Genomic DNA, 19,126 nt, shown 5'->3' on the forward strand with positions numbered 1-19,126 from the left:
GCTGAAGACTGCGCATATGGAGTCTGGCATGTGGAACCACATATGTGGTGGCTGCCATGTGCCCCAATAGCTGTAGACAGGTAAGTATTCGGGACTTGGGAGAAATTGATACCGACTTCACCAGGTCCTGTATGAGTTAAAACCTTTTTACCGGCAAGTATGCCCTCGCGGTCAGGGAGTCGAGTCTTGCTCCGATAAACTCCAGGTCGCGAGTAGGTGTCAAGAAGGATTTCTCAACATTGATTATGAGTCCTAGGGCTGCAAACAGAGTGGTAGTTGCCGACACTGCCCTCGTGGCCTCGTCGAGTGTGGAAGCCTTTAGCAGGCAATCGTCCAGGTACGGGAAGATTGTAATATCAAGGCGCCACAGGTAGGCCGCCACTACCGCAAGGGTCTCGGAGAAAACCCATGGGGCCGTCGATAGTCCGAAAGGTAGCAAGCGATACTGATAGTGGTCGGACCCCACTATGAACCGAAGGAATCTTCTGTGGGCTGGGTGGATCGTTATATGGAAGTAAGCGTCCTGGAGATCGAGGGACGCGAACCAATCCCCTTTGTCTAGAGCAGGGATGATCGAAGATAACGTAACCATCTTGAATTTTTGCCTTCTCAGATGACGGTTGAGCTGACGTAGGTCCAGGATAGGCCTCCAACCCCCTGATTTTTTCTGGGTGAGAAAGTAGCAAGAATAGAATCCTCTCCCCAAAAAGCGTGTTGGCAGCCTTTCCACTGCCCCTAATGTGAGAAGGCGCGACACCTCTTGATGGAGAAGAGTCTCGTGAGAGGGGTCCCTGAAAAGGGACGGGGAAGGGGGGGAAGGAAGGGGAAGAGAGGTGAAGGGAATGACATATCCTGAAGTGATTACGTCGTAAACCCACCGGTCGGAGGATATGAGAGCCCAACGATGGTGATAAGGCCTGAGACGATGATGGAATACACCTTTTGTGATGCCTAGAGTCTCTGTTAACGGGGTGGTCCGAAGTTCCTCGATCAACACATCAAACCTGCTGCCGGCCCTATTGTTGGACGGACGCTTTGTTAGGTTGTTGGCAACGCTTTTGGGGACGTTGTCTTGGCCTCTGTTGATCATATGGTCTGGTCCGAGGCGTCGCATACGAGAATGGTCTCTGCCTATTGTAGGGTATGTATTTCCTACGTTTGTAGGGGGGCGTGTACATCCCCAGTGTCCTCAAAGTTGTACGTGTATCCTTGCCTGAGTGGAAGACCTGATCCGTTGACTGGGCAAATAGTGACTTGTGATCAAAGGGCAAATCCTCCACCTTGGCCTGCAACTCCTTTGAGACAGCGGCCTGGTGTAGCCAAAATGCCCGACGGATGACTATGGCCGAAGCTGTGGATCTAGCAGCTGCATCAGTCATGTCGAGGGCGATCTGTAAGGCTGTTTGTGATTTGCCAATAGTGCCGCAAAATTACACATCCTCAGAGCAGAAGTGGAGGAGGAATATACTTTCCTGCCCAAGATATCCAGCCTTTTAGCCTCCTTGTCATTTGAGGAATTTTTGGTTTGAGACGTTCTTATTCTCTGCTGTGCAGCGTCTACAACAAGGGAGCTAGGCTGAGGATGTGTGAACAGAAACTCCATATCCTTCTGAGTTATGAAGTATTTCTTATCCGACCGCTTATTAGTTGGTAGCGATGTGGCCGGAGTCTGCCAGATGTCGTTGGCAACCTCCAGTATAGCGTCATCAAAGGGAAAAGCGAGCTTTGACTTCTGGGAAGGTTGTAAGTTCTTCAGCAGGCGATGCTGTTTCTGTTGTACATCCGTGGTCTGGATGTCTTGAGATTGCACAACCCTCTTGAAGAGTTCCTGGAACTGCTTGTGGTCCTCCGTAGGAGACAAGTCCACAGGGACAACTGCGTCATCCGGTGAGGAAGAGGAACGCTGCGCCGGGGAATCAGGGTTCTGGTGTCCTTGAAGAGGAGTGTGATCCTGCCTATCCTCCTGATAATGCGAATCCAAATCCCCAGCCAAGGATGGTGGAGCAACAAGAGGAGTAGACTCGTCTGGACCATGTGGAGATTCAGGCCGAGAAGATTGCGGTGACCGCGATCGCAAATACCTTCTGTGGCGAGATGAATGAGAAGAGCACTCGTGATAACATCGGTTGTCCCGGCGGCTGTGGCAGGGAGAACGGCTGTATCTTCTCATCGTGTCATATCGACGAGGATACTCTATACGTCTTGGAGACCTTGGTGAAAGGGATCTCCTATAGTAGCGTGAAGGAGACCGCGAGTAGTGGTCCCGATAGTATCGACGTGGCGGTGAACGACGAGGTGACCTATAGTAGAGTTCCCTGGGGGCTGTGTAACGATGAACATGACGATGGTAACCAGCATGGGACGAGGTAGGTGAATCCGGCCCAGGGGAGAAGGTGACACGGTCCGGTGTCAGGGACGGTGTCCAGACCCTTGCAGATTTTTGCTGCGCTTTAGTTGGCACCGAGGAATTGAAGGCTGGCTGAGGAAGCGCCTGTGGCAGAACAGCAGGCAGCAGTTGAGCCTCTACCACTTGATCGTCGGCAGAGCAAGGGCTTGGTGCCGTTGGATCAGCTGGGGATGAGGTGAAAGCCGGGAGCTGGGGTGGCAGAGACTCTTGCTGCGGTGCAGCATCAGGGGCCGATGTGCCCGGCACCGAGGAACACGGAACGGCACTCAGAGGAGGCGCTGCGGGTGCCAACACAGCTGGTTGCAGGCGCGCATGCGCAGGAACTCCCAGTGCCGGGGCTTCTCTTGCCGGCTCCGCCATAGCTGTTGAAGCCGTTGCCAGCACCGACTCCGCTCGCAAAGCCTTTGCGGGTACCGGAGCGGAGCTTTTGTGGCGGGTTGCAGTTGGGGCAGAGGAGCTACGGCCCTTGCCCGACTAGTCCACAGGGAGTCTCGGCGCACAGCCAGAGCTCCCCAGTTTGTCCGAACTGCCGCCTATGGATCCTGCGGGAGATCTCTTGCCCAGCTTGATCTTTGGGAGCAGAGCGTGGCTCGGAGTCTTCTGGAGCTTGGAGAGCCTTATTAAATAAAAGGACCTGCAGTCTCAGCTCCCGATCTCTTCTGGCGCGAGCTGTCAGCTTCGCGCAATGGCTGCACTTTGCTGGGACATGAGCATCCCCGAGACACCGGACACACCGGGAGTGTCCATCGGAGACAGGGATAGCCTCCTGGCACTGAAGGCACTTCTTGAAGCCAGGTGATCCTGGCATCCTTGAGTCTTTTTCTGTTAATTACTTCCTTTGTCAATTTCAGTCAGGAAGACACTGACTGACCGCTGAAGAAAAACTTTTTTTTTTTTTAAACAGGGAAAAAAAGAGGGGGACTACAACTATTAACACTATAACTGATAACTATCTATGACTAAACAAGAAAACCAACTCTAACTAAGAGACTTTCCTTTTCTCCTCAGAGAGGGAAAGGGAGCCCAATCTAACTCCGGCTGCGGCTGCAGACGGTTGGAGAGAAACTAACAAGACCGGACTGCCCTCAGATGAAAGGCGCGAAGGGGCCGTCGCGCATGCGCAGTCCGGTAGGGGGCTACTGCTAATGAAAAATCCTCCGGTTTGCGGCGCCGGGACGAGCCCAGCACCTCGAGTGGAGCACCCTCGGGGACACTACTCGATGAAGAACTGTTTTTTCTTTGTGATCCTCTGAACTGTCATTCATGCTTAAATTCGACACTTTACACGCAAATTTGAATAGACGCTAATTATCTTACCCATTACAAAGATAGCTTCCCCAATTATCACCTCTAATGTCATTAGCTCGCAGACATTTACCTCCCCTCTTTTCCCTCCCCCATCCCCCTTCTGTTCTGAAATTTGATTTGTCTTTTTCATATGTGTTCATTTTTTTAATTGTATCCTTTGGTATATATGGTTGTGACTATTTTCTTCCACTATTTGATCTGAGGAAGTGGGTCTGGCCCACGAAAGCTCATCACCTATTAAACCATCTTGTTAGTCTTTAAAGTGCTACACAGTCCTGTTTTTTGTTTCAGCTGCACCAGACTAACACGGCTACATTTCTACCACTATTCAGACAGTTAAGCATGGGAAAAGATGGAGAGAGGAATTGGCCCTGGCTACAACATGCAGCTGTTCTTGCTATTTGCCTGCAAGAGAGCAATACAACAGTAATTATCTGAATGTCAGACAGATTCTCTGCTTTCCTTGCCAGACAAAACTGAGAACTGGGAAGGAGGATTAAAGGCTTTCCGTTTGCTGCTCTTTCATTCCCTTCTTTTCCCCGTATGCAGCTACACTTACTGTTAATTGTCTGGTCTTCGTACCATGAAAGGACGGAAAAAGCAATACTTCGCCTTAGGACTCCAACATCAATGCTCTGTGTGAAATAAATTAACCATTTGATTATTATTTCTATTAGTTTATCTGTTTATATCATTAACTTATGCATACATTAGTGAAGTGCAAAGTTTTGAATGACACGATTATGTCCTATTCTGTTTTAGGATGAATCACAAAATCAGTTTGATCTTCAGGGAAGAAGCCTTTTAAGCAATGTGAATACTACATACAACTCCCATGAAAACCAGTTTATATGCTAGGTAATACAGTAAACCACCACTTCGTTGTAGGTCAAAGTGTTACCAGAGAGAGATAATAGACCTAATCTTTAAACAAACTTTCTGAAGCTGGTGAGTCAAACGCTATACTAGAAAAATTTCTGCTAACATTAGTGTTCAAGGTATCTAATGGAAAGCAGAGTTTCTAAAAGCAGTTCTTTGATTATATCAACAAAATAGTAGATGGTGGAGACTGATTGTCCTAGTTTATCTGGACAAATCCTTTGGCAGAGTCCCTCATAAGATGCTAGTGGGAAATACAGTTAGCAGTCATGAAGTTAGGAAATAAAGGTACAGTGATCATGATGGAGTGAGAACTGACTAACAAAAACTATGAATAAGTAGTCAATTTTCAAAATAGCACAAAGGCAGCCAGAGTAGATACTGTATCCATCCTATGACTTGAGTACAAATGTATTTATTATGATCTAAAAAGGGAACCAAACTTTGCAGATGACACAATGATTTGGGAAATTACAACTAGATAAACACGAGGAACTTTAGAAACTTATGTGAATAGCAACATGAGAGCAGATAAGATTCAGCATCAACCAACTCAAGGTAACACGGGTTGCCCTAAGTAGCCCAGCACCAGTACACCCCCCCAATCAAAGAGTGGCCACTGAAGTGTGCTCCCTTCGACTTCCCGCAGTGTGGACAGTGCCAAAATTCGCATTAAGATACGTCGACTTCAACTATGCAAGTAACGTAGCTAAAGTTGTGTATTTTAATTTGAACTTATCCCCTAGTATAGACTAGGGACCAGAGAATCCATAATATAGGGCTTGAGAGGTCACCTAGTCCAATGCTCCACACTGAGACAGGAACAAAAATACATACGCCATCTTTGGCATGTGTTTGTCTATCCTAGTCTTAAAAACCTAAAGTTCAAATGGATATCAGGTTTTAGTTTAGATTCATCTCTATTATGACCAAAAGTGTCTGATGTTTTTCACACATTTTATAGCTACACATTTAAACAATATTACTTGTCAATGATGAGTCTGATAAAGTACGAGACACAAATAATGACTCCGGTGACACAAATAGTGCTCCCCTTACAGTTTCCAGTCTAAGGACTAACCTTTAATAATATTCTTCATTTTCTTAAGGCCTTTTATGACTATTTGCCACAATCAATACAATACTTGGAGAGCACTATTGAGAATCGGTGTTTTGGCTTTTTAAAAATTAGCCTTTATATATTTTCTCCATTCTTGGGCAAGCTCTGTGATATTTTAAGAACATATTGTCAGTTGACTCTGCTGCTTACACGGAACCAGTACTCTGGAAAACATCATCTTCTCTCAATTACTTTCAGTATCTAATCTGATTCAGGGAAGCTGTGATCTGGAAATAACCTTCTTGGTAGGGTGGCCAGAAAGCAATTGTGAAAAGTTGGGACAAGGAGTGGGAGGTAATAGGTGCCTATATTAGATAAAGCCCAGAATATCAGGACTTTCCCTTTAAAATCTGGAGGAATTTTAAGGTGGAGAATGAGCATAAGGATGTGACTTTTCAGCTTATTTACCATAGTTAGCTGTCAGGGTGGGTTTTTTGTTTGTTTGTTTTTGTCTTGTCCTGGTTTATACATGAGCTTTATCTTAAGGAACACAGCAACACAGATCTGATAAAGCTAATCCAAGTAACTCTCACATATGTCCAGTGTGAGCAAAGTTCATGTTCATTACATAAATAAACAAAATTGCAAATTTATCGGTTGTACTGTGGATTTTTAAAAGAGAGAGAGAGTATAGGCTACTTCATTGTTAATGCTTGTTTAAATATGTGTTTAAATTTATTTAAAAATAACTGAAGAAAAATAGTATAACATCACCAAATGACTGATACCACAAAAAGGAATTCATTAGACTTAATACATTTTAATTAATTTACTTTATAAAAGTTGGGTCTCCTGTATTTGAGTGCCTTTGCTCACGGTTTCTTTCTTCTTAAGCCTGCAATTTCTTATTGCTTTCAGCCAGGGCCGGCTCGAGCCATTCCTGCGCCCCAGGCAGCGGGCGAGTGACGCATGCGCGGCTCCACTCCCTGGCACACTGCACACCTTACAGCTGCACTCGGGGGCGCGGCGCCTGATTGCAGCTCTAAGGGGTGCAACGCAGCCCTCAGGCCTGGGCATGCAGTGCTGATGGAAGCTCTAAGGGGTGCCTCACAGCTGGGTGCACAGCTGGGCGCGCAGCTGGGCGCACGGCGCCCTACAGTTGCCAACAGGTGCCCCGCATAGGTTGGTGCCACGGGCAGCTGCCCTACTAGCCTCCCCCCTTAATCCGGCCCTGCTTTCGGCAACTCTGAAAACTCTGACATTCATAAATGTCATCACAAGACATACTGTGATGCACCTGTACCTAGCTCTGTTTCCAGCTGGGTTTCAGGAGACAAAGTCTGGAGATTGGAATTCCCAGCTGTTTCTTTGCCAACACATATATTTCCCACTCACACTCTTTCTCCTGCTAAAGAATGGCCACTTATCCAGTTGATAGTCCGTTTCTCTGGACTTGGGTGTCAGTGGAGGGATTAAATGAGGGTTAATTGTTGTGATTTTTTTTTAAAGACTAACAAGATGGTTTTTTAGGTGATGAGCTTTCGTGGGCCAGACCTACTTCCTCAGATCAAATTGTGGAAGAAAATTGGCATGACCATATATACCAAAGGGATATAATTAAAAAAAAAAACGAACACATAAAATTGACAAATCAGATTTTGGAACAGAGGGAGGGGTGAGGAGAGGAGGTTAGTGTCTATGAGATAATGATATTAGGGGTGATAATTGGGGAAGCTAAAGATAGTTTCACATCTTTAGGAAGGAACTGGATTTTCTGAACTTAGGATATGTCTCAGTAATGTTTTATATTAGACTCTTATCTTTACTTACAATGCTGCCACACATTTTACTAAGACAAGATCAGCATATTGGGGCTCTGTCTTCACTACGGAGTTCTTCCGGGACACGAGAGGTATCCCAGAAAAATTCTGCAGAATCCAGGGAACTCGTCTGCTCTTCCACTTTTTTTTCAGTCCACATGCAGAATAAATTTTATGTGCACTGAGGCACATGCAGATATGCACCACCAATAGAAACCCATGCCACAGACTATTGGCGCTCTGGTAATCTTCTGGGCGGCATTTGAATCTTTCCTGAGAGGCTGCCCAAAAACACAGTGTTATAGGGAACACTGATGCCTTTTCATTTCTTTGGATGATCCCTAGTTTTTGTACTGTGGGAAAGGTAAATAATTCTTTTTAATACCAATCACACATCTGCCATTTTGTTTCCCAGTCACCCAGTTTTTATGAGATCCCTTTATAACTCTTCACAGACTACTTTATACTTATCTTGAACAATTTTGTATCATCTGCAAACTCTGCAACTACACTGTTCCACCCTTCTTCAAGTCACAAATAAGTATGTTGAACTGCACATGTCCTACGACGGATCCTAGTTAGGGAGCTCCATTATTTACTTCTTCCACAGAGAAAACTTAGCATTTATTCCTAGTCTTTGTGTTCTATCTTTTAACAAGTTACTGATTCATAAGAGGACCTTCTCTGTTGTCTTATGAGCATTTACTTAAGAACCTTTGGCAAAAGAACATGTCAAATGCTTTTGTAACCATCACCCAGCAGATTAAAACCTGGGACCTCAACAGCTTAGCATAGAAGCCTCTATAGCTTGAGCTATGAAGCCAGCTGGAGCTCAGCTTCAGCTATAGAGCTCACTTGTTATTACCTCTTGCAGTACCTGGTCTAAGTGCCACTACATGGGACAGTGGATCACATCCACTAGCTGTGTTGGTTACACTTTCTGAAAGAAAAAAGTACACTGCATAGACTGGATCACCCTTACCCATATGCCTGTTGACACCCTCAATGAATTGTAAGATTGACGAGGCATGATTTTTCTTCACAAAAGTCATGCTTCTCTAACAAATAGGCTGTGTCTACACTGGCACCCTTTTCCAGAAAAGGGATGCTAATGAGACACTTCGGAATTGCAAATTCCGCGGGGGATTTAAATATCCCCTGCTGCATTTGCATGAACATGGCTGCCGCTTTTTTCCAGCTCGAGGTTTTGCCGGAGAAAAGCGCCAGTCTAGACGGGATCTTGCGGAAAATAAGCCCTTTTCCGGAAGATCCCTTATTCCTACTTGAAAGGGATCTTCCGGAAAAGGGCTTATTTTCCGCAAGATCCCGTCTAGACTGGCGCTTTTCTCCGGCAAAACCCCGAGCCGGAAAAAAGCAGCAGCCATGTTCATGCAAATGCTGCGGGGGATATTTAAATCCCCCGCGGAATTTGCAATTCCGAAGTGTCTCATTAGCATCCCTTTTCCGGAAAAGTGCCAGTGTAGACACAGCCATTGTGTTTATCTTTGTGCCAGATAGTTCAGTTGTTACCGTTTTTACCAATCTTACTCAAATTAGTTTCAGATTTGAGTTCCTTCAGAACTACTCAGTGAACTATCTGGTCCTGGTGACTTTTAACTGTTTATCAGTTTATTCTAAACTTCTATTGGCACATAATTTATTTAATTTGTTTGTACACAGTCAAAAGCAAACTGAGCAAATTCTCTTATTAGTGGAGGAAGAATCAGAGAGAGCTCACTATACACTTTCAGAATCAGACATTCAATGTCAAAACTCAAAGCTTACATACCATTTCTCACAGTCATGACTTACATTGTACTTGCATTCAATCTGAATCATACATCGTTCAGTTGTTTTAAACTGGATTGTTTCCAAAGTTAGAGTTATTAGCTATAGGAAACCACATAGTTTATACTAAGGTCATTTTCTTCTGTAATGTTTGAAATACCTACAGTAGTGGTCACCAACCAGTAGATTGGAATCTACTGGTAGATCTTGGAGCTTCTGACAGGTGATCCTGACTGGTTTGGCCAAGAGGCTACCAAGTGCTGCCACTTCAGCTGCCATCCCCCCTTTTGCCTTGAAGCTTCCCCTCCCTCTGGGGAGGCTCCTGCTTGCTGGGAAGGGGAGGGATGGACGGCGCTGATGTCAAGGTGCCCGCTTCCACTCTGTATCCTTTCTCCACAAAACAGAGAAGGGGACACAACATGACTTGGAAGGAAATTTGCTGGCTGATTTAGGGAGTGGGCCAGGGCCAGGGCCAGGGCAGGGCTGAGCCTGCCTTAGCCCCACTGCACCACCAACCAGGAGCCACCTGAGGTAAGCAGTGCCCAGCTGGAGCCCACATCCCAAACACCTACCCCAGTCACGAACCCCCTCCTGCATCCCAAGCCCCGAACACCTCTGCATCCAAACAGTGAACCTCCTCCTACATCCCAACTGTCTGCCCCAAGAGCAGCTCAGAGCCTCCTCACATTCCACATCCCTTAATTCAAGACCAGAGCCTGCACCCCAACCCTGTGCCCCAGCCTGATGAAAGTGAGGATGGGCAGGAGAGAAAGGATGGAGTGAATAGGGGTGAAGCCTCGGAGAAGGGTAGGGAAGAAGGTGGGGCAAGAGTGTTTATAGTTGGGGTAGATCTTGGATTGCATTTAAATTCAAAAAGTGATCTCGTGCTTAAAAAGGTTGGAGACCACTGACCTACAACAATAGCATCACTTATTTCATTGTTATCATGGTAAATAATAAGAAAGCCATATTTAATCCCTTCCATCTTTAAAAAATAATGAACAGAATTAGGGAAAAACTTATTTCCTCTATTTGATGCATCTGACGAGAAAGGAGTGCACATCTGAGACCATTAATCAAAAGTTACTGCAATTTCAGTGCAATTGTCAGTAATGCTAGGTACTTTTTTAGGTCCATAAAACAAAGGTTGTGTTTTTGTTGGTTTATATTTTGCAGTTTCTGGATCTGATATACATTTTGCAAGTCATTTGTAACTCAAATCTTGACTAAAATCATTTACATGATTAATCATGCCATGGTAAATTTCTTGTATTTCTGCTGCTGTCACTTGACTTTCCTGAAGTGTGTCAATGAGGTGTTCGTTTCTGGCTTTTCAAGGCATCTTTGTGTTTGTATACTCCATGTGAATGGCAACCACTCTTTTTCTTTCATATTTAATAAAAAATGCTTGCTTCCACAAAATATATTAAGCCATAAATTCATCACTTTTGCCAAACCAGTTTTTATACCCATAGTCCTCACACAAGTCATCATTTTCATAACCCTCCTTTTTACAGTCTCTTGGAACCAAGTTGTTTTGAAGAGCTGCCACCACATGAAAAAGAGATCTGTTCCTTTTGAAAATGCAAAATGTGGTTGTTGCTCGGGAGCTAGAATGAGGTTTGGTTGTTGGGTGAGAGTACTGATTTTAGGGCAGCTATGTAACATCATGTAAGCATGGCAGCAGCAGTCTTGGAAGAAGAGAGGGCAAATGGACATTTTTCTCACCATTTCAAACACCAGTAGGCTAGTATTCATATTTTTAAATAATAGTAATTTAAACTTTTTTCCCCTAGGCTATGTCTAGACTGCAGGCATCTTTCGAAAGAGCCACTTTCAAAAGATAGTGTCTAGACTGCAGGCGGATCTTTCGAAAGAGAAATCCACTTTTTCGAAAGAGAGCACCCAGCGAGTCTGGATGCTCTCTTTCGAAGACGGCCTCTTTACATTGAAGAACGCCTTCCTTCGAAAGAGGAACTTTCAAAAGAAGGCGTTCTTCCTCGTAAATTGAGGTTTACCGCCATCAAATAATTTCGAAAGAACGCGGCTTGAGTCTGGACGCAGGGGAAGTTTTTTCGGGAAAAGGCTACTTTTCCCGAAAAAACCCCTGAGTCTGGACACGGCCCCTGTGAACAATGTCAATGTTCCCGGTTGTGGAAACGGGCAGACCACACAAGGGCACTGAGGACAGCGCACAGCGAGTGAAAAAGTTTAGAACTTCGTGACTGAACTACAGAACTTCTCACCATCCCGTCAAAAAAGGGAGCGGGGGGGGGGGGGGGGGGGGGGGAGAGGAGGCTTAAACCGAACGTTGGCCAGGTCCGGAGAAGCACGTTGCTTTCCCTGACCGGCGCGCGCGCGCAAGCGTTCGTTCGCCTCGCGAGCTCGCAGCACCCGCGCTACGCTCCTGGGTCCAGCCCCGCGCTGCCCGCTCCTGCACGTTGCCCTGCTCGGTTTGAGGGAGCGACCTGACACAAGCGGACTTGGGCTACGCTGTCCCCGGGCCGGCAGAGAGTGAGGCGAGGCTGCCCGGGATCGGCCCGAGGCACCGTCCGCTCCCGCCTTGCGGCGCTTCCCTCCCCGCAGATCTTTCCCGCTGCCCGCTTCACATCGCGGAGGCCCTGCGCGGCAACGGCCTTCTTGCGTCATCGCAAAGGCAACGCCCCGAGGCTGCGCGCGCTCCCCCGTTCCCTGGCAAGCTCGCGGCCCGGGGCCTAAATAGCACCAAGGGCGGGCGGTGAGGGGGAGGGGCCCGTAGGCGCAGCCAGCACGCGCGCGTAGCCCCTGGACAACCGCTCTCCCTCCCCTCTCGCAGCATCCCGCGCGCTGCCCGCTCCGCCCACACCGCTCGGGGAGGAGCCGCGCGCTCGCCCCACCTCGTTCTTTGTGCTCGGAGACGGCAGCAGCGGCAGCAGCAGCCTCGAGCCTCTTGTCGCCTCCGCCCCCCCCCTCCCTGGTCACCATGTCGCTGGGAGTCGGCCCGGAGGCGGGATTCTCAAGCGAGGAGCTGCTGACCCTGCGCTTCCCCCTGCACCGCGCCTGCCGCGACGGGGACCTGCCCGCCCTGTGCGCGCTGCTGCAGGGCGCGCCCCGCTGCGACCTGGCCGCCGAGGATTCCTTCTACGGCTGGACGCCCATCCATTGGGCTGCGCACTTCGGCAAGGTGCGGCCCGGCCCGGGGAGGGGACGCTGCCCCCGCGGGACCCTGGCGCTCATACGGCGCCATCTTGCCGAGCGCGCGGGGAAGGGGGTGTGCGCGCGGGGGGGGGGGGGGGGAGATTTCGATACCCTCCGGAGCCCCTGGGGAGGTGCCCGTGCGGGAACGTGGGCCGCGGCGGGCTCTCATGGGTGCTTGGCACGTCCCACTGACAGAGCCAGTAGCCGCCTGGGCATCCCGCCGGCGCACGGACCCCGGGCAAGAGACGGGGCCACGGACCCCGGCAGCCTGCGCTGGCTGAGGGGAGAAGCGACGCGACTCCCAGGGCCCGGTGCCTCTTTCCGGAGCTTTATTGACAGGGACAGATCCGCGGCCCTCGGCCAAGCTTTCGAAAGGTGCCGGGGTCACTGGCAGCTGCCGCGGAGCCAATAGGGAGGAGGAGGGGGCAGTTGCTCCTCCCCCAGCGCGCGGGGGCGGGGTAAGGGGGGGTTGAGGTGCCTCGAGCCCGGGAGGACCCACGTATCCGTCCCCGTTCCGAGTCCAGTAACGGTCCCTGCTTGCGCGCGCAGGCCCCGCCTGGCGGCTCGGCCCGGCCTGGGTGCCCGTGTTACGACAACCGGCGCGGCGCTGGGACTATCTGCGCCGCGCCGAGGTGTTAGCCGGTTTTGCGCTCTAATGGCGGGCGGGACTCGGCCCCGGGTGTCGGAAGCGCGGTGCCCCACATGTGAACGTCCGCTCCCTTGTTTCTCAGTCTCTTATGCCCGCCTCCCCTCCCGCTCCTCCCCTCTTTTGTGACTTTTCTGTCTGCACGCCCCAGTCTGGCTGCTGTCTTTCTGGTATTGTGCGGGGAGAGCAGCCGCTTGTGTGCGAACCATTGCTTTTTATGTGAACCTGTCCCAGGCTCTTGTGTGTGTGCTCGCACTCGCGTCACAGGGCTAGGGGGAACCAGCAGGCCTGCAAGATAACGTGAGAGACCCCAAGCAAAATGCCCATTTTGTGCTCTGTGGCGAGATGCCTTTTAGTGAATATACTAAAGATTGAAGAAGTTATGTTTGTATGTAATTTTTCATACAGATATGTATCACTACTATTTTAGTTCTTAGTTTGCTGCACTTTGGCAGTGTCACAGATCAGCACCCTAAGTCTTTGAGGAGGGAGGCAAGACAGCAAGCTTACAAAGGGGATATATATACAGGATACCAATAAATTATGGAGTCTTAATTAAATTCTCCTAGGGTAGGGGCAGAGCTTGGCTTATTAAATCGTATTGTATTAAATATTATTGAATTCCTTTGCTATAGCGGAGCCTTACTTATCTGGATTTATGAATGGCTCCTGTACATATTGATGGAATAGCTCCTGTACATATTGATGTAATATAGTTCAGTATATTTTAAACCTTTTCTTGTATTTGTGATAGAAGTAAATACAACCTTTGAAAGGTACATTGTTATGTAATTAGTCCCCACATTTGTGATTTGATACAAAAATGGAATACCTTTCATTAAGTAAAAAGAAACAGCATTTTTCTGGGAAATTAAAACAGCCACTTCTATTGAACTTATTTATACACTTTTGTTGTTGTTGTTTTTGTGTTTTCTTTAGTGGAGCTTATCCTACTTGAAAATGATCGTAACTGGAGGTTAAAGTAATTGCGCTTCTAAATTTATTGTGCCTTCAGGCGAACCTTTAGAACAGTTTTCTTATGTGTGCTGGGACTTGTGAAGAATGATTCCCAGGATGGTAGAGCTTCAGCTTGTTCCTTTGGAGACACCCACTCCCTCTTGCTGCACCAAACAGATAGTGGGCAGAAGAGAATGATGCCCCGCTATTTGCATATACCATAAGAAAAACTATAGGGCTGTGTCTACACTGGCATGATTTTCCGGAAATGAATCATAGAATTATAGGACTGGAAGGGACCTCGAGAGGTCATCGAGTCCCGCCCCCCCGCCCTCAAGGCAGGACCAAGCTCCGTCTACACCATCCCTGACAGATGTCTATCTAACCTGTTCTTAAATCTCTCCAGAGAGGGAGATTCCACCACCTCCCTTGGCAATTTATTCCAATATTTGACCACCCTGACAGTTAGGAATTTTTTCCTAATGTCCAATCTAAACCTCCCTTGCTGCACTTTAAGCCCATTCCTCCTTGTGACACCCTTTTAGATATTTGAAAACCGCTATCATGTCCCCCCTTAATCTTCTTTTTTTCCAAACTAAACAAGCCTAGTTCATGAAGCCTGGCTTCATAGATCATGTTCTCTAGACCTTTAATCATTCTTGTCGCTCTTCTCTGTACCCTTTCCAATTTCTCTACATCTTTCTTGAAATGTGGCGCCCAGAACTGGACACAGTATTCCAGCTGAGGCCTAACTAGTGCAGAGTAGAGTGGCAGAATGACTTCACGAGTTTTGCTTTACAACACACCTGTTGATACAACCTAGAATCATATTTGCTTTTTTTGCAACAGCATCACACTGTTGACTCATATTCAACTTGTGGTCCACTATAACCCCTAGATCACTTTCAGTCATGCTCCTTCCTAGACCGTCGCTTCCCATCTTGTATGTATGGAACTGATTGTTCCTTCCTAAGTGGAGCACTTTGCATTTCTCTTTATTAAACTTCATCCTGTTTACCTCTGACCATTTCTCTAACTTGCTAAGGTCATTTTGAATTATGTCCCTATCCTCCAAAGAAGTTGCAACCCCACCCAGTTTGGTATCATCTGCAAACTTAATAAGCGTACTCTCTATCCCAATATCTACATCATTGATGAAGATATTGAACAGTACGGGTCCCAAAACAGACCCTTGTGGAACTCCACTTGTTATCCCTTTCCAGCAGGATTTAGCACCGTTAACAAAAACTCTCTGACTACGGTTATCCAGCCAATTACGCACCCACCTTATCGTGGCCCTATCTAAGTTATATTTGCCTAGTTTATCAATAAGAATATCATGCTAGACCGTATCAAATGCCTTACTAAAGTCTAGGTATATGACATCCACCGCTTCTCCCTTATCCACAAGCCTCGTTATCCTATCAAAGAAAGCTATCAGATTAGTTTAGCATGACTTGTTCTTCACAAACCCATGCTGGCTATTCCCTATCACTTTATTACCTTCCAAGTGTTTGCATTGGATTTCCTTAATTACCTGCTCCATTATCTTCCCTGGGATAGACGTTAAACTGACCGGTCTGTAGTTTCCTGGGTTGTTCTTATTCCCCTGTTTATAGATGGGCACAATATTTGCCCTTTTCCAGTCTTCTGGAATCTCCCCTGTCTTCCATGATTTTTCAAAGATCATAGCTAAAGGCTCAGATACCTCCTCTATCAGCTCCTTGAGTATCCTGGGATGCATTTCATCAGGACCTGGTGACTTGCTGACATCTAACTTTCCTAAGTGATTTTAAAAGTTTTCCGTTAAAAGCATTTTCAGAAAAGCGCGTCTAGATTGGCTGGATGCTTTTCCGGAAAAGCACTTTTTCCGGAAAAGCGTCCGTGGCCAATCTAGACGCGCTTTTCCGCAAAAAAGCCCCGATCGTCATTTTCGCGATACTGTGCTGTCTACACTGGCCCTTTTCCGGAACAGTTTTCCAGAAAAAGACTTTTGCCCGAACTGGAGCAGCATAGTTTTTCCGGAAAAGCACTGATGATTTTACATTAGATCGTCAGTGCTTTTCCGGAAATTCAAGCGGCCAGTGTAGACAGCTGGCAAGTTTTTCCGGAAAAGCGGCTGATTTTCCAGAATAACTTACCAGTGTAGACACAGCCTAGGTGTTTTGACTAATATCAGTCAACAAAAAAAGGAAGACTGTATTTTGGAGAGTGGGGAGTTAAGGAAGGGATGACAAGGACCCATATTTTTAAATGGAAAAAGATAATCTAGTAAGAAGAGAAATACATGATTCTAGTTTTTGAGAAAGTATTGCAAATAAATAACAGTTCTAAAACAAACAACAGTTAAGAAAATGTATGGTTATTTTTAATAAGTACGTAACTGTTCCCTGGCATTCATAAGGTCTGATGACTCATTTACTAGTGCAAACCTCCACTGGTAGGATTTTGTGTTGAAGTATGTTCAACAGTATAAGTCATAGTCAGTCCCAAATTGCTCTTTTTGGATACCCATGGAGAAAACAGTTTTCTGTATATTCCCTTAAAACTGAAACGTGTATATTTCCTGGTACACTAATGGATTCCTACAAAATCAGCTACATAAAAATTAATGTTCAATAAAATATTCTTTAGATGATTTATATAGTACTTTGAATTATTTCAGGTGTTGCACAGATCTCTAAGACAGGTCAGTATATTAAGGAATATATGATATAAATAGCTAATGTGCAGGCAAGGGAACTGAGGGTAGGAAAACAGTCTCAAGATAGCAGTGGGGGGGGTGTGTGTGTGTGTGTGTGTGTGTGTGTGTGTGTGTGTGTGTGTGTGTGTGTGTGTGTGTGTGTGTGTGTGAAAAATTACGGTGTCAGCTTGCCTCTTGCTTTTGTAATCCTTGACTGTTTTCTTGTTTTGGTTGGTTGACTATTTTACTTTTGTTGAATGTAATGTATGGTAAGTAAATTCTACTTTTCTTTGGGCTAATTAAAAAAAAAACATGATCTAGTGTCCACCTTCCCTATACTGTAAGTGTACAGGAGTCCTGCAACCCGCCACATATTCCTTTTGGGTTTACCAAGATTCGCAACCCCCCACTGTAGCAATATCATGAACTTGAAAAATATTCTTTTTTTTTCATTAAAGAAACCAAAAAGATGATGACCAAAACGAGTGCTCAGTGTTCGAATCCATGGGACAAGAATAAGGGAACCTGGTGTTCTGGCCTCTTCCTGACTAGCAGCTACTTCCATTTTCTGATGGAGTTGGGACTCGGAGAAGCAGGTCTCAGTCCATGAGGCAGATGGTCTCGTGTTCTGATTTTTAATGAAGCGCAGCAACTCATTCTTTCTCTCATTAGACTTCTTAAAATTAGAATACATTTTAAAAAGACTCGTTTTAAAAATAACCTTTTTTAGCTACAGGTTTTGAAATTATGCTAGCATGGGTTACAAATCCCCATTAAATGGAAGGAGGAGGACACTGGTTATTTTTCTGGAATTGACAGACTGCTATCTTTATGTAGCTCACAATAAATGATCACTGCGATTTGCCTGCCTCTCTTCAGGCCAGTAATCTGGATCTGTATGTCAAAAAAAGAAAAACCTTTGTTCTTGGTAGAGTGAAGGATCAACACTTTCACTAACATTAGTTTAAAGGATATTTTCTCTCGTGTTGAATGTTAAGAGCTAGGTTCATTAGCACTATACTTATTTGCTCATCCCAAGATACTTTTATTCATAGATTCTAAGGCCGGAAGGGACCATTGTGATCCTCTAGGCCGATATCCCATAAAACACAGGCCATATAACATTCCCAAAATAATTCATAACATATGTCTTCTAGAAAAACATCCATTATTGATTTAAATTGTCAGTGATGGAGAGAATTCACCATGACGTTTGGTAAATTGTTCCAATGATTAATTACCCTCACTAAAAATGTGTTCCTTATTTCCTCTATGAATTTGTTTTGCTTCAGCTTCCACCCACTGGATTGCATTATACTTTTCTCGGCTATATTGAAAGCCATTATATATTTGCTCCTCATGTAGATACTTATGCTATATACAGGGGGCCCCGCTATAAGCTGCCCCGGTATACATCCGTTTCATTGACGTTTGTAGGAACTGATGCGTTATAAGTCCTCCCATTCCCCGCTATAAGTCATGCGAAACCCTCCCACCCCAATTGGATTAAATGGAAGTCAGCCACAAAAATTTCCCACTTTAAGTTTCGCTATAAGTCCAAGTTTTTTGGAACGTATTTTGGACTTATAGCGAGGACCCCCTGTAATAATTTCTCCCCTAAACCTTCTACTTGTTAAGCTTAGATTGGGCTATTTGAGTCTATCATTATAAGGCATGTTTTTTTTTAATCGTTCTCCTGGCTCTTCTCTGAACCCTCTCTGTTGCATGGTGAGTTACCATATTTCCTTTATACCTAGTCTTAAATCCATTGAGTTCTTAATGCATTTTATTTTCTGTATTCTGTTCATACATCCTCTTTTCTCAGAAGAGAAATACAGTTAGTTATTAAAGTTATCTTAAAACTAAACCTCTAAATTCATAAAATACAGATTGAATATTGCATTTTAATTTATTTATTAAACTGGTAGGGACAGTTGCTAATGCCACAACATATTTGCCCAATTATAGTTGAAGTTGAAAAATATTTGAAAATATTTCTAGTCATCATATGTTTATTTTAAAATTTCAAAACAATGTGCCAGATTTTTAGTCATTTGAATTAAAAATTTTAACAGCACACTTTCAACTCTTTAGAGTAAAATTAAACATGCTATGGTGGCACCTATTATAAAATATTAAAAAGTTAATTTTCTGATGATTCCTGTACCTGAAGGCCAAAAGTTGTGCAATTGTATGACACAATTTTCCAACCACTTTCCTGTAAGTCAAGATCATTCATTACCTTTGCAATTCTTGTAGCCCTTTGTAATCTGACATCTTTTCAAAGCATTCTGAATTATTTTAATGTCGACATACTAAAAACTTCAAGATTTATACAAGATTGAATGTCTGAATAAAAAAAAAAATGCTAGTGATCATATTGGAAAAGGCAACCAAAAAA

At 45.5% G+C, this 19,126-nt stretch overlaps 2 protein-coding genes across 4 annotated transcripts in view; one reads left to right on the top strand and one right to left on the bottom strand.

The window, feature by feature from the left end:
* Nucleotides 1-19,126, bottom strand: part of ING1 (inhibitor of growth family member 1) — a 163,783-nt gene that overhangs the window by 15,198 nt on the left and 129,459 nt on the right. The window lies entirely within an intron of this gene.
* The window catches only part of ANKRD10 (ankyrin repeat domain 10), a 47,251-nt gene continuing 40,132 nt past the window's right edge, over nucleotides 12,008-19,126 (top strand). Inside the window, exon 1 of one of the 3 annotated variants that reach the window (XM_075918781.1) lies at nucleotides 12,008-12,425. In XM_075918781.1, the coding sequence (XP_075774896.1) occupies nucleotides 12,225-12,425 (201 nt within the window). In that variant the 5' untranslated portion in view covers nucleotides 12,008-12,224. Of the gene's footprint in view, nucleotides 12,426-16,845; nucleotides 18,454-19,126 lie in introns of those variants that run through there. The other 2 variants (XM_075918785.1, XM_075918796.1) reach the window with 2 other exon arrangements.

Source organism: Pelodiscus sinensis, chromosome 1 (genome assembly GCF_049634645.1).
Source record: "Pelodiscus sinensis isolate JC-2024 chromosome 1, ASM4963464v1, whole genome shotgun sequence".
NCBI classification, from domain to species: Eukaryota; Metazoa; Chordata; order Testudines; family Trionychidae; genus Pelodiscus; species Pelodiscus sinensis.